Here is a 15,979-nt window from a genome sequence, read left to right on the forward strand (position 1 = left end):
TTCATTTCCAGATCTATAATTTTATGTTTAACTTACTGAGAAAAATAGGAAAAGAACAGCTCAGGTTTTAAAAATAAATGCATATTTTAAACCACCTGTCCAAATGTACTAAGGACTGAGAAAGTGTGCCATCATAGTGTCACGTTCATTGGTAAGCACACTGTGTGTTCATATTTGTGAAATGCCTCTTCTCTAAGCAAATGAGTCATACCCATAGCATTTCATTTACAAATTACCTTTGGTAGTGCCCACAGCCTGCCTTGCATTTTGAACCATTGGTGCAGGCATCTAACTTTTCGTCTTTGTAGTTTAGTAATGTCTTCCAGGACAAGAACCATGTCTCAAGCCCCTTGGCATCAGGGAGCACTTAGTCCGGAGCAATTCAGTTCCACAAACCTTCCTGGCTCAGGCCAGCAGGTGCTGGGGAAGCAGGGACAGCAGGGCTCCAGTGCTCTTTGTCGGGCCTAATTGTAGAACTGATCTCAGTTTGGACATCATTCATTGAGAAGGCAAGGACACCTTAAGGTTTGCAAAACCATCTAATATGAGGGCATTTTCCCCTGAATTATTCTTTCTCTAAAAGCAGCCCATGAATTGTTTTAATGGAGTGTGCCATTTCCTTTATACTGCTGTATTTGTTGTCTTGGGTTTTCCAGGTTTATATTAAACAGCTCGGTGACATTGGACATCCTGACCATCTGCACAAAGAATTTTGAAGCTCTCATCAAACGTGAGAACTTGAATTCCCAAGGGTCTTATTTAAATCTCATCACAAGAATTATCTTCGAAGTTAGTCCTTTAATGGTTTGCAAATAATAGTAGTGCCCTTAATTTTAATTCATGTTTTAAATCAGACCTCATGTTACAGTAAATTATATTTTAAGGACTGAGTTGCCAAAAGTATTTTGAGCTGGAGGGCTTTCTCTTCTTGAGAATAAAGGATTTGACTTCTGTAGTACTTAATAAAGTGGGTAGCAATTATTAATATAGTAATTCTTTATTAGTTTAACTGAAGCCAGAGATATAAATGTTTTGAGATTTAGACTTATAACATGAAAGCCAAATTAAAATAAGTCCAAGAAAAAGTCTGTGAACTTAATTTAGTTGAATTCTACATTTTCAAAGGGGAGTGAGTAACTATTGTTACTCATAGTTGTTAAAATGTTTTTAAATGTGCTTAAATTTGAATTTCTGGAATTAATAGTCTTTCATTAAGCCACAAAGCCAGTGAAAACTGTTGTGCGTACAAAATGGAACACTGTGGCAATATGGCCTGCTTCCACTTAGGCCAAGACCCTGTGTTTGGCGCCTGCCAAGGCGTTCTGTTCCCTAGTGGGTGAGGAAAAACCGTAATTGTGGGATTTCAAATTACAGCGAAAGGAAATTGCACGCTTACCCTTCCTTACATGCAGGCAATTAGCAGAACGTACAAAGTTTAGTTGGAAGTGAAGAGCTCTAAGTCTGTCAGCAGCAAGACAGTTTTTGGCTGCACCCAGGATGTGTGAGTGTGCAAGCTTCAGTCAGCCCTGGTGCCCTTTGCTGTGGAGGAGGGAAGGCACGAGATCAGTTCCCTCTCCATGTCCAGTTGCCAATGTCACCTGCAGAACCCAGGCTGCCACACTTGGGCAAAGGAGTGACAAAAATTCCTGAAAAAATAAAGTGCAGAAAAAAACATGATATTAAGTGGTTCTATGTTTTCACATCCTTCCAAGAGGCAAATTAAAATTCTCTGTGGAGGAATTATTCCCTAATATGTTATTTAAGGTAAATGGAAAATTGTAGGATTTTCCATTCAAAACAGGCACTGTGGGGTTGTTTCTTGAGGTCATACAAAACCTCTGCCCAGCCCTCCACGTCAGCACCTATGCCAGGCTTTCAAAAAGCAGAGAGGTGAAAGGCAGCACTGTTGAGGTGAGGAGCTGATCGCACTTGCCCGTCCTCCTCGGTATCACAGGGCAATCCTTTTGTTGCTACAGCTCTCTTCAGTATTTTATGCTGTGGATTTCTCTCATGTGAGATGTCTCTTCTCTGTGTTACAAACGGCTCGTCTCACAGGTGAGTGTTGCAGGCTCTTATCCCTCAGCATATGTAACAAATTGAGCAAGTCAGAGAATTAAGCATTAGAACAAAATATCACTTTTGGTAACCAAACTAAGATTTTAATATATAAATATATTTTGACTTGTCAAAATATCGAAATTATAATTAGGTTTTGGTTTGTCAATTTATAAAAAGTGTGCATTTTTTTATACTTGGGAAAAAGTACAATATGTATATATGTATGCACGTGTTTGAGTGTGTACACACGTGTGTGTGCATGTGTATGTGTATTTTCAGGAACTGAAGTTCTTTGGCTTGGCAGAGGTGTCTGAGAGCAGAAGGAAGCCTTGGTTTACTCTTGGCTGCAAGAGGGTGGGGCTGGTGGCAAGACATGGATGTCGAGAACCACAAAGTGGCTGGGAGGTGGGGAGAGACTCTTGGGTAGTCTCAGCCACAAGCTTTCTTCCCTGAGAGGAGGTTGCTCAGCAAAAGAAGAGTAGCTGTGGGGGCCAGGCACGCCACACATGTGGTGCCCACTCAAGACTAGGAGCATGCCCTTGGGGGAAGCCAGTGGAGTCTCCACAGGGGACAATTAATTGTGTCATATCTTAGATGATATTATGGGCAGCTCTTCTTTCCCCCACTGATGACAATCCAAAGATGCCTCTTTCTGGCCACTCTTCTGTCTTCTCTCTGGATGTTGGTGCCTAGTGGTATGGACAGAAAGGTTGAAAATAGTTAAAATTTTTCCAGATTAAGCTAAGGGGTTGGAAGTCCACAAAAATACCTGCTACCAGACCCTGTGCAAAATGTGGCTAATGGTCTCCACTCCATACAAATTTGAGCAAGCAGCCTGGACCTGGACAGCACAGTGCAGGGCTGGTGAACCCCAGTTCTCCAGCCTCCACCTCTTCCTCACCTCTCTGTGCCTCAAGTGTTTTTTGCTATAAGAGTTTTGCTGGCTTTATTCACATCCTGGGGGCTTTGATTTCAGAGTGGGGCTGCTGTGATCAACCTAGACTAATTTTGCAAATCAGCCATGCTTCTTGGCACAAGGCCCCTTATGAGCAATCTCCATGGTTAGGTGCAGGTTTGATGGCCTGTGGCTCAGACTTGATGTAAACCTCATCCATCTGACCATCTTGAAGCCAGCTCCAATGAGTGCATTAAGGATGTAACACCCTCCCTCAAAAATCCCTGATTGGTCCAGAGTTTTCCCAAACCGCTTGCCCAGAGTTTGAGGCACAGGTAGGTAGAACCAGGACAGCACTGTGCCTGTGAGTTGGATGGGTTTCTTCTCAGTGGTCCCTATAGATGGGTTTGTTTAGGGCCACATCAGGATTGCTCATCTTGACAGCAATTGTATCATCAGGAAGATCCTATGGAAAAAGTTTTCCCAGACACTGAACAAAACAGCTCCCTAACTTCTGAATTTGTACAGGGGGCTTTCACTTCAACCACAGCAAGACCATGGAAATGAGGCCTGGTGGCTACTGGTGGTATTCACTTTGGAAATCTAAAATCTTCACTCATGAAAATTTATGGTAAACTTTCCATCAGTGCAAATGAGTACCTTTAAAAACCCTTCTAGACAGACTAATAAAACAAAAGCTCATTCAAAAAAAGAAGCGCTCTGCTTTCATGAAAAATGATCCACCATTAAAACTGCTGAGATTGTAGGAGAAAGATGAAGAAAAGAGGTTAATAAATTGTGGGGAAGACCTAGGTGTCAGAAATGTCAAAACTGAATAAAAAAGACAGCTGAGCATGTGTGTAAATGGAGAGCACACAGAAAGAAAGGGAGGGTGAGCACATCCAGCAAGCAACACGGGGTCTGGAGTAAGTGAAACAGGACCATGAGCACGGGCAGAGCTGCCGAGGCCTCTCCATGCACCAGCAGAAGTGCCACTTACTCATTCTTAACACAGGTGTCATGAGAACTGGAACTCACCATTTAAAGGTGGACAAAATCAACCTAAATATCCCCACTCTCATTAATCACAAAGACTTTTCCTTTACTGGCAGGACAGACACAGATGTTTAAAGATGCCTGTGCAAAACAAATTCCTAGTATGTTTTAGTACAATTAGGTTCTCATGGTATCTGATGAGACCTATAAAATATGGATAATATACCGTAATTATCTACACTGCCTGGTGACTGCATACTTCTTGAACACATTTCACAGTTTTTCAGAATTCAAAATATCATTCACTTGACATTGCAATAAAACAAGTAGCAACCCAATAAATAACAGTGCGACAAATACCAATGGAAATCAATTGTAAATAGCAATATTTCAGTATTTGAGGATAGGTGAAACAGATTTGATATTATGAAGATTATTCTGCCAATTTTTCAAGTAGTTTCAGTTGATTTTTTTTAACTTAAGGGAAGGCTTTGATTCTAAAATCTTGCAGATGAGTTTACTTCCACAGGACACCTGGAGATAAAGGTGTGATCATGACTGAGACTCTGAGGACAAAGGTATCAGCCCTGGATGCTTTTTTATCAAGGTGGGGTGACAGCTAGGAATTGGCCAGGGGTGTGAGATCACTGTTACTATGGACAGTCAGTAAGTGGGATGTTTGTGTCTGTATCATGTCTATGTCATGTTTCAAACCAATACTTAGCTGGCATTTGTGCCAGTTATAGCACTTAACTCACTGCCTAACTTTCTTGGGGTCATCGGAATCCATATAGGATGGCTTTGTTGATCACTTGGTGTGCATAAACAAACAGTAGAGTCCAGAGATGTTTGCAGCTATATGGAAATGAAGTAGGTAAAAAGAGTCAAGACAAAATAACATTTTCTTTATTTTGTTGTGCCCAGCTTCAGTGATCTGAGACTACAAAATTGTTACAAAGTGCACTGTCCTTTCCCTAACCCCTGATCTTGTGGGATTCCTGTCTGGCCCCTGTGCTCCTCACCCTCTTGATCTGCAGAAGCTCATACCCTGCTTTCTCTCTCTGACCTGTGGCATCAGGTCAGTTCCTCTCTTTTGAGTCTTCTCACTCTGGTTTCCAACCCTCACTCTCAAATCACCAAGAGCCACTTTCAGGCTAAGATCGCTGCCTATGAACCGTAAACTGATGGTGCGACAGTGGGTGATGGGGCCTTCCTCCTTCCAGTCTGCCAGGTAAGCACAGGTGGTGCTTCCTAACTCTGCGCCCCACTGCTAACGTCTGCTACATGCCATAATTGAAGTAATACCTACACAAAATTGATAAAGGTGAAGAAATAGGTTCCAGAAAAGTGCATCTGGTAGGTGGCAATGACTTTGAGTGGCTTTCGTCCCTACTGTCTTTGACTGTCTCCTCTGTCAAAGCTGTGTTACTGAGTAACAAAAATCTCACGGTGCAATGGAACAGGGTCCGTGTAGTTACTATGTACACAGAAGCTTCCTGTGCAATGGGAGCCCAGCAGGTGAACACAAGCATTGCCAATGCCTCAGGTGAAGCACAGAACACCCAAAGTTCCAAGTGTGCTTTGTCTGGTGAATGTGCTCTACAAGACTGCCAAAAGTCAAAATTTCTCCTCTGACTGAAGAGAAACTCGCTCCCTGTGTAATTTAAGTAGGGGAGGAAATCGTCAAGTACAAAACAGGGTCAGAGCTCTGCTACTCTCTATTCTTCAACACATCCCCCAGTCACGTGGGCAGGTAGCCAAGCTGGCAGGAACAGTTACAAAAACCAGTCTGATGCTAGGTTGTTGTGACCGCCTTCCAACAGTCAAAGGTGATTGGGAGGAATCCTTAGGCTCCAGAGCAAAGCTCACTTACAGCGGGGTTTTGTATTAATCTGTGGGTTGATGTTTGTGCAACCCAAGAGAGTTTCTGGTGACCTGGCCAGGAAGGTGTTCTGTCCATGAGCACACCCATGACTGGACCAACCTGGGTGCTGGCCATGGACCCACGGTCTTGCTGCCTCTCTTCCCCAAACCAAAGATGACTGATTCAAGTTCACGGACACACAAACCATGCTTGACCAATTGCATCTTTTCTTTCAAGAATTTGAAAAAAGGAGCAGAGTCACACACAACAGAAGGAAGCAGGAGCTCAGACAGCAGGAGGCTAGCATTTCTTCTTCAGTGTTGCCATCTAGTTTGCAGAGTTTGCTTTGCGACAGTCAAATGAACATGGGTCATCTGACTGCTGTTTTGTCATGTTCAACAGCTGTCGTTGTAATATATCCTTCTACCAATCCTCAAACCAATCTTTCCTTACAATCGTACATAAATTTCTGTTGCGCTTACTAAGTTTTATCTAACTGGACAGATCCACCCTGGATACAGCCTTCTCACAAAGGCGTTTCCAACCTCTGCAAAGTCCACTTTGGGGGAGACCCTGCCTTAGTGGGCGCCCTGCACCCATGCCTTCTTTCTCTACCCCTCACCAGACAGTAAGGGGTGGAGAAAATGGTATCTTTCCTTTTTCCCTACATCCCAAACAGGGTGTGAGGGGTTCTCTGTATTTTAAATAAGTTGCTTCAGGAATTAAATAGATATTAAAGAAAATGATTAATCTAGCCTTTAAAAACTTAGTCTTTCCAATGATATCAAATAGCACTCTGACCTAGAAAGCCAGCTAAAAGAAAAGATGAAGGGGGATTTGTGTGTGAGAGGAATGGAGAAAACACACAGAGAAAGGAGAAGTGACTCATCTTAACGTTGCACTACCTCTGTGTTGGAACCCAGACATTAATGTTCAAGGTTTGAGTCCCAGGAGGAGGCGGTTGTTGCCTGCAGACGCAGGAATAGTGTTCAACTTGGAGACACAATCTCTGCACTTGACACAGATGCCTGTTACTGGGTTGATGTTGCTGGGAATACGTCACACTGGTGGCTGTTAGGACCCGGAATCCTATTCCCCCAAGAGACAGAGAGCCAGGCGTGAATGCAATCTACAAAGCAGAGTTTATTGGACTGGCTAGCCAGGGTCGAGCTCCCACACGGACACGCAGGACCGGTTAGGAAAGCAAGACCCTGAGCCTCTTAGGGGGAAATCTTATATAGACTGCAGTGGCGTGCATATTTTTGTTATCAACATTAGACAAGCAGGCAGAGCACATCCTGCACGTACTTCACATCTTGCTCGTACCTCACATCTTGCTCGTATCTCACATCTTGCTCGTATCTCACATCTTGCATTCCTCACATTCTATATGCCCTAACTGAGCCCTGCCTCATTGCTTATCTTATCTACATGGGATGTTTGGTACTGGTTTCTCCAACAAGGGGGTTGGGGCCCGCTGAGACCTCATATTCCTTTCATTCCCCCCTTTCTTATGGCCTAAATTGAGGAATCATCCTCGAGAGGATGAAGAGCCTGATATTGTTGGCGGAGGACCAGAAGTTGGATAGTATTAATTCGACTTTTGACAAAAGTCATAAGTCGGTTTAGAATCCAGGGTCCTATGGTAACAAGCAGTAGGATGATTATTATTGGCCCTGCCAGTGCAGATAAAAGGGTAGCCAACCATGGGGACTGGTTAAACCAAGACTCGAACCAGCTTTCCCCTGCCTCTTTTTCTCGTTTTCTTTGTTCCAGGCTCTTTCGGAGTTTAGACATGGAGTCACGAACAACTCCGGTATGGTCAGCGTAAAAACAACATTCTTCCCCTAGAGCAACGCATAGTCCCCCTTTTTGGAGGAACAACAAGTCCAGACCTCGTCGGTTTTGAAGTACTACCTCAGACAGGGAAGTGAGGGATTTTTCTAGGTGGCTAATGGAGGTTTCTATTCTCTCTATATCTTCATCTATGGCTGCGCGCAGCGAAGACATCCCTTTATGTTGAGTAGCCAGGGAGGCTATGCCGGTCCCTGCCCCAGTCACCCCTAGGCTAAGTAGGGTAGCAATGGTTAGTGTAGAAATAGGCTCTCTCTTCTTTCTCTCACCTGTTCCTATATTCCAGTATGAATATAGACTTTCCTCCGAATGATAGAGGATGCGGGGCAGCACAACCACTATAACACAGAATTCTTTAGAGCTGTTAAACACCTTAGTTGATAGGCATGGGGTGAGTCCGGACCGCGAGCATAGCCACCACCCATTGTCCTTTGGAATTACCCATTTAATAGCATTTTCCCAGGTAGAACTGGCGTTAATAACAGTACATAAGTCCCGTCTGTTCTTTGGCACTTTTCCTAAGCAGGTTCCTTGTCCGCTTACCTGCTGTATGGTCAGACCTCTCTTACGGTCTCCCCAGGAACATTGAGTAGGGTTTTCCTCAGATGAGGTATCGTGAGTGGTGTTTAGCCCTATTGCCTCATAGAATGGGGGCCTCACATCATAACATAACCAACAGGAGTTAGTCATGTTAGGGTTGGTGTGGTTTAACGTCAGGAAGGCAGCACCCACTAGCTCCCAGAGGGGGTCTTTAGATGCGGTCATGAGACTGGGCCTCACCAGGGGAGGGCTGGTTTCTGATGGTCTTGGAGTTGTAACATTAGCCCGAGCTATGGTTGAGGGAAGGTGGTGAGTTGTGGAAGGTTGGGGAGATGGCTTTACATTGGGCGGCCTAAGTACCTTATTGGGGCCTACTGCTGTGGACGGTGGCCCTATGGGCTCAATTTTTAATCTGACCACTATGGTCGAGCCAGCATGTCCACCATATTTATAAAATACAAGTCCCCATACCTTACCTTGTATCCACCCAGGGGTGTCCTTCTTGCCAGTTTCAGTGAAAGTGACCTTGATTCTATCTAGATCCGTGGGCTGGCATTTATGGGTGGGTATTGGAATTCTGTGCCCCCTTAATATCCCATTTACAAAGGCAAATTTGACTAGGTCTGATTTTGATATCCCCCATTTCCATTCACTATCATTGGATGTGACACATGCCCATGACCTACAGAAGGAGTATTGTATCCCCCCACATTCCTGGTTCTTTTTGTGGCCGGGGCAGGCATAAAACCCATAACGTCGGGCTGACTCCGGGGCAGTAGACTTGTAGGCAGGATTGATGTCTCTGAAGCAGAACTGAAGCTCCGGCCACCAAGTTCCTATGGGGGCAGTGCGAGTAGTCTCGTTGAGGGTGGTATGAGTCTCCCCATCGGTGAGTATCCAGGTTTGCTTATAGGGCTGGTGAGGGTTGGTTTCTGCGAGGCTCCCGCTCTGGGCATTGAGCAAGATCAGAGCGATCAGCCACCCCATCCGTGGCTGCTCCTGAAGGCTCTGCATGTTCCCGGGGCCACAAAAGCTTTAGCTTTAATGGGTTGTCTGGGTGCTGCCGTACAGTCCACTCCTTGACCCCTTCTTGTTTTTGATGATTGGCTCGACGCACGTGGGAGTGGTGGATCCAAGGTCCGATGCCATCAACCTTGAGGGCGGTAGGGGTAGTAAACAGTACAACATAAGGTCCTTTCCATCTAGGCTCTAGGGTTTTGGACTGATGCCTTTTAACCCATACCATGTCACCCGGGACTATGCCATGTTCCGGAGCCGGGTCCCTCTTAACAGCGTGGTATGCTTGAATTAAGGGCCAAATCCGTTGTTGCACTTTAGCTAAAGCCTGCAACATGGTCAGGTAATTTGGGGCCAGATCACCTAGTTCTGGGCTTAAGGTCCTCTGAATGATGGGGGGTGGAGCCCCATACAGGATCTCAAAGGGAGTTAGCCCATGGACATAGGGGGAGTTCTGGACTCGGAAGATGGCCAAGGGAAGGAGTGTCACCCAATCACCGCCAGTCTCCAGGGCCAATTTGGCTAAAGTCTCCTTTAGTGTCCTATTCATCCTTTCTACTTGCCCTGAGCTCTGGGGGTTATATTCACAATGTAGCTTCCAATTGGCCCCCATAGTCTGGGCTAGTCCCTGCAGGACCTTACTAACAAAAGCCGGACCGTTATCTGACCCAATTGCCTCGGGCACCCCATATCTGGGTATGATTTCCTCTAGCAAAGCCTTTGCCACTACCTGACTCGTCTCCTTCTTTGTAGGAAAAGCCTCCACCCAGCCTGAAAAGGTATCTATGAATACCAGCAAATATTTGTACCCAAACTTTCCCGGTTTTACCTCAGTAAAATCCACTTCCCAACTTCTTCCCGGAGCCCTCCCCCGTTCCCGAGTACCTGTATGGTGCCCCTCCCTTCGTCCTGGTTTCATGATTGTGCAGCTGGCACAATCTTCCACAATTTGGCGGACTGCTATGGTCTGGTTCGGAAATCGGAGCTGCGCAGATGTCAACAAGTCTAGTAATTTTCTCCGCCCCAAATGGGTGGACTTATGTAAGTTAGCCAACAGGAATCGTCCGAGTTTTTCAGGCAGAATTAACTTGCCTTCCAAGTCGCTTTTCCATCCGTCTTCCCCTTCTCTAAAGGGGGAGTGGGCTCTCATCCAAGTGAAATCCTCTGTGGAGTATTCTGGTCGGGGGGGTAGCGGAGGGAGCTCTGGGACCGGCACGTCTATCGCCGCAACCGTGGAAGGTTGCCCTGTCTCCATGGGAGGACTCACCATTGCTACTCTCTTTGCTTCTTGATCTGCTCTGTTGTTACCGACAGCTTCCGGCGTCTTGGCAGACTGGTGGCCTGGGACATACATCACTGCCACTGCCTTCGGTTTTTCCACTGCCATTAATAGACGCTGGACTTCGGCTAGGTTCTTTAGATGTTTTCCTTCTGCTGTGCGGAATCCTCTTTCGCGATAGATGGCCCCGTGGACATGGATGGTACCGAAAGCATAGCGGCTATCGGTGTAGATATTGACTCGCTTTCCTTTTGCCCTCTCCAGGGCCTCTGCCAAGGCAATTAATTCCGCTTTTTGGGCTGATGTTCCGGGTGGGAGGGCGCTGCTCCATACCGTATTTCCTTCTTGGTCGACTACAGCTGCCCCTGCCCTTCGGGCTCCATCTTGGAAAAAACTGCTTCCATCCGTGTACCAGTTTAATTTGCAGCCGGACAGGGGGGTATCCTTTAGGTCAGCCCGTACCTGTGTAACTTCGGAGAGGAATTCTTTGCAGTTATGGACAGGTGTCTGCAGTTCCGGGTTAGGCAACAAGGTGGCAGGGTTCAGGATTACGGGATCTGTGAATGTGATCCGAGGGGAATCCAACAAGAGCCCCTGGTAGTGGGTGAGCCTGGCATTCGTCATCCATTTCCCAGGGGGTTGTTTAAGGATTCCCTCCACCGGGTGAGGGGCCGTTACCCAGAGGGCCTGTCCAAAGGTTAGTTTATCGGCTTCTCTCACCAGCACGGCAATGGCCGCTATGATGCGGAGGCAGGGGGGCCATCCTGCCGCTACTGCGTCTAATTTCTTGGAAAAGTATGCCACTGGTCTCTTCCAGGGACCTAGCTGTTGGGTCAAGACTCCTTTGGCTACCCCCTTTTTCTCATCTACAAACAGAGTGAATGGTCTTGTAGGATCTGGCAAGGCTAAGGCAGGGGCCTGCAAAAGAGCGTCTTTTAGCTGATCAAAGGCCTGTTGTTCTCTCTCTCCCCAACTCCAATCTGGAGCTTCTTTGGTGGCCTCATATAGGGGTCTGGCTATTTCCGCAAATCCTGGAATCCAGAGTCTACAGAACCCCGCGGAGCCCAGGAATTCTCTCATCCCCCTAGTGGATGTCGGGGATGGGATAGCCAGAATAGTCTGTTTCATGGCATCAGTCAGCCACCTTGCCCCATCTGCAATCCGATAACCCAAATACGTCACTGACCTTTTACAGATGTGAGTTTTCTTGGCACTTGCCCGATACCCCAGCTCACCTAATTCCGTTAGCAGGTGTTCAGTAGCCTTGATGCACTCCTCTCGGGTTTCTGCCGCTAACAGTAAGTCATCAACATACTGTAATAGAGTGACTCGTGGGTGGCTCCGACGAAAAGGTTCCAGGTCCTGGCTCAGGGCCTCATTAAACAGGGTGGGAGAGTTTTTAAATCCTTGCGGCAGTCTGGTCCAAGTGAGCTGTCCGGATTGGCCCCCATCTTCTTGCCATTCGAAAGCAAATAGCGGCTGACTAATTTCTGACAATGGAATGCTGAAGAAAGCATCTTTCAAATCAAGGGTTGTATACCATACTTGCGAGGGGGGTAGGTGGCTGAGCAAGGTATAGGGATTTGGAACGGTGGGATGAATGTCCTCCGTCCGCTCGTTTACCTTTCGTAGGTCTTGCACAGGCCTATAGTCCCCGCTTCCCGGCTTTCGGACGGGGAGCAGAGGAGTATTCCAGGCAGACTGACAAGGTCGCAGTACTCCTTCCTTTATTAGCCTGTGGATATGAGGGGCTATGCCTCTTCGGGCCTCCTCAGGCATAGGATACTGTTTCACCCGAATGGGGAGAGCAGAAGCCTTCAATTGTATAACTACGGGCGGGAGGTGTTTGGCGAGGCCGGTTCCCGCAGTCTCCGCCCAGGCCGTGGGAAATCTTTTTACCCAATGAGTCATGTCCCCTCCTGGTTCCTGTTGACTCTCAAACAGACGATGCTCGTCAGCCAATGATAGGGACAAGACATGAATCGGGCTCCCTTCTCGATCAGTCACAATTATTCCATCTGGTTCAAAATGGATATGGGCCCCTATTTTGGTGAGTAGGTCCCGTCCGAGCAGGGGAGCGGGGCTCTCAGGGACGACCAAGAAGGAGTGTGTGACCTGGTGTTTTCCTAAGTTCACCTTTCTTTTGGTAGTCCATGTACATAACTGCGTACCGGTGGCCCCCTGAACAACACTTGTTCGTGCCTTGTTCAAAGGTCCATGTGCCTTGTTTAAAACCGAATATTGGGCGCCGGTATCCACCATGAACCCCATCGGCTTCCCCTCCACATGCATTGTTACCCAGGACTCGGGGAGGGGGTCTGAGCCCCGTCTCCTTCAGTCCTCTTCTCCGGCTAGGAGGACTCTGGCCTGCTCTACTGCTCGTTCCCTTTCCCTGTTTTCCCCCGGTCTCCTTCCAAACCCTCTTCTTCCCTTTAACTTAGGACATTCTCTCTTCCAATGCCCCGTTTCCTTACAGTAAAAACAGTGTTCCTTATCCGGGGTCCTGGCGTGGCCCCCTCCTCTGGGTTGGTCCCGGACACCCGCTAGGAAAATACGAGCCATTTCTCTCTGTTGCTTTCGGTTTTCCTTAGCCTGGAACTCCCGGTCCTCCTTTCTCAATTTCTCCTGGGCTTCCCTGTCTTCCTTTCTCTGTCTTTCCTCCCTTTCTTCTGGAGTTTCCCTAGCGGTAAAGACCTTTTCTGCTACCTGTAGCATTTCCCTTATAGTCATCTCCCCTAAGTTTTCCTGTTTATTGAGTTTTCTCCTAATGTCTGGGGCTGCCTGATTAATGAATGAGAGTACCACAGCAGACCGGTGGAGGTCCGCCTCAGGGTCAATCGGGGTGTACTGACGGTATGCCTCATAGAGGCGCTCTAAGAAACCGGCTGGGCTTTCGTTTTCCCCTTGAATGACTGCTTTTACTTTTGCAAAATTGGTGGGCCTTCTAGCGGCCGCTCGGAGACCGGCCATCAGAGTCTGGCGGTAGATCCGAAGACGCTCCCTACCTTCTGCAGTCCCGAAATCCCAATCAGGCCGGCGTAGGGGAAAAGCCTCGTCTATGGCCGGTTGGAGAGTTGTGGGTCTCCCATTATCCCCCAAGACATTCTTCCTCGCTTCGTTGAGGATGCGCTCTCGTTCCTCCGTCGTAAAAAGAGTATTGAGCAGCTGATGACAGTCATCCCAAGTGGGGCGGTGTGTATGCATGATGGACTCCAGGAGATCTATGAGACACTTGGGGTCTTCAGAAAAGGGCGGGTTCTGCGTCCTCCAGTTATATAGATCACTGGAGGAGAAGGGCCAGTACTGAAACTGTTGCCCTCCTCCCGGTCCCCCTTGGCCCATCATCCGGACTGGAAGTGTAGGGACAGTTTCCTCCCCCTGTGTTGATGAGGGGGGCCCGTCTTCCCCCTCCCTTTCCCGGATCCCTCGGGGGCGAAGTCTTCGACCCATTCCTCCTCCTGCTGCCAGTCCTGTTGAGGAGGATGAGGAAATTTCCTCCTCCGGGGCACTGGCTTGGCCAGGGGGAGTCACGTATGGAGGCGGCCGATCTTCCTCTGCCCCTGCGAGGGATGGGTAAAGGGGGGAACTCTCTGGTAAGACCGGAGATGGTGAAGGAGATGCCCTAATTTGAGGACCGGTCAAGGTGGGAAGAGGAAGTTTTTCCTCCTCCTTTATGACCAAGGCGGGCGTGACTGGGGTTTTAGCCCCAGGGGCCGAACTGGAGGGGTGGGTCAGAAAAACTGTTAACCAAGGGGGAGGGTTCCTCACCAGATCCTCCCAAACCAAAATGTAAGAAACTTGGTCTGGATGGCCTCGATTGTCTGGCTGAAAAATGACTGCTTTAACCTTAGTGATCAGGTCTAGGGAGAGGGAACCTTGAATGGGCCACCCGACTCCAAAGGTGGGCCACTCTGCAGAACAAAAGGTGTCGAACTTACCTTTCTTGATGACCAGACCCGCATTTAAGGCCCTTTCTTTAACTTCTGGAAAGTGAGAAAGGATCAGAGACTTTGGGGTTGTTTGTCCCTGTCCCATTGTGGAAGGAGACTCAAACACCAAGAGAGATAGAACAAAAAGGGTAAAGGCAACAATAATTCCACACACACACAACACTCTCCAGCACTCGCTCGGACCGGTCCTTCTCTCACACTGGTGCGCACCCCATTCAACCTCCTCACCGTCCAACTGGGATATCAGGCCGAAAGGCGTCCACTTGACGGGTGGTCGGTCGACTAGCTCAATTAGTTCTTCACCTGGCGCCAGGGTTCCTAAAATGCTCGAGCCCAAATGAGAGGAAAGCCTCTCCCAATAGGACCCTGTGGTCCTCCTTGCGAGATTCCCAGAATGAATCTCCCTGGGGATTGGCCGAATCCCCGCCGCGGCCCAAATGGAACACTCAAGTTCCTCCAAATGAGGGTCTGGGATCCCCTCCCAACGCCTAGGACTTGGGATCGCCCCTGCTTTCTCGCAGGCAGGTTCTGTCTCTCGAGAAAATGAAATCTCGGTGGGACCTCCAAATGTTAGGACCCGGAATCCTATTCCCCCGAGAGACAGAGAGCCAGGCGTGAATGCAATCTACAAAGCAGAGTTTATTGGACTGGCTAGCCAGGGTCGAGCTCCCACACGGACACGCAGGACCGGTTAGGAAAGCAAGACCCTGAGCCTCTTAGGGGGAAATCTTATATAGACTGCAGTGGCGTGCATATTTTTGTTATCAACATTAGACAAGCAGGCAGAGCACATCCTGCATGTACTTCACATCTTGCTCGTACCTCACATCTTGCTCGTATCTCACATCTTGCTCGTATCTCACATCTTGCATTCCTCACATTCTATATGCCCTAACTGAGCCCTGCCTCATTGCTTATCTTATCTACATGGGATGTTTGGTACTGGTTTCTCCAACAAGGGGGTTGGGGCCCGCTGAGACCTCATATTCCTTTCAGTGGCCCTGGGCTGGTGCCCTGTGGATCTGTACCAGGTCCACCCTTTGCTTCCATCTGATATCAGGAAGGGCCTCCACACTTCATGTGCCATTAGTTAATTAGCCTAAGCAAAAGAGAGCACTATTAAGAGGAACAGAGGCACCCATCTCTGAGTGAAGGTACAAGCGGACTCCTGAAAAGTAAAAAAGAAAGGAACAAATCAATAAAATAAAATTAATCAAGAGAGAGAGAGAGAGAGGAGGAAGAGAGGGAGGAAGAAGGAAGGGAGGGAAGCCTTGAACAAAGTATAGCATTTGGCTGCTACTTCATTCAGAAGTCACCTTGTCTGTAAGCAAACTCAAGGCCTTTGATGTCAGAGCTTGATTCTGTAACAAATGCGCCTGTCTGGTGCTAAGGTGGGAAGGCCAGGAAGGAGGCATCTTTTCCTTTCTGCATTACTTGCAAGCATGGGATGTGACAGGAGCCTCCTCACTTTCAGGGGTGTTAGTGAATTTGTGAGTATTTAAATGCTACTTATCTTGATCTTGTTA

The 15,979-nt window shown here is 47.7% G+C and overlaps 1 protein-coding gene across 1 annotated transcript; it reads right to left on the reverse strand.

Annotated features, from left to right (window-relative positions):
• Positions 1-9,229: 9,229 nt before the first annotated feature.
• On the reverse strand, positions 9,230-15,447 carry LOC141424239 (uncharacterized). The gene is given in 2 exon segments (XM_074077760.1): positions 9,230-9,360; positions 10,110-15,447. Coding segments are annotated over 2 exon segments (4,434 nt in total). The 5' UTR covers positions 14,539-15,447; the 3' UTR covers positions 9,230-9,355.
• Between the last annotated feature and the right edge of the window lie 532 nt (positions 15,448-15,979).

Source organism: Castor canadensis, chromosome 6 (genome assembly GCF_047511655.1).
Source record: "Castor canadensis chromosome 6, mCasCan1.hap1v2, whole genome shotgun sequence".
In the NCBI taxonomy this organism is placed as follows: domain Eukaryota; kingdom Metazoa; phylum Chordata; class Mammalia; order Rodentia; family Castoridae; genus Castor; species Castor canadensis.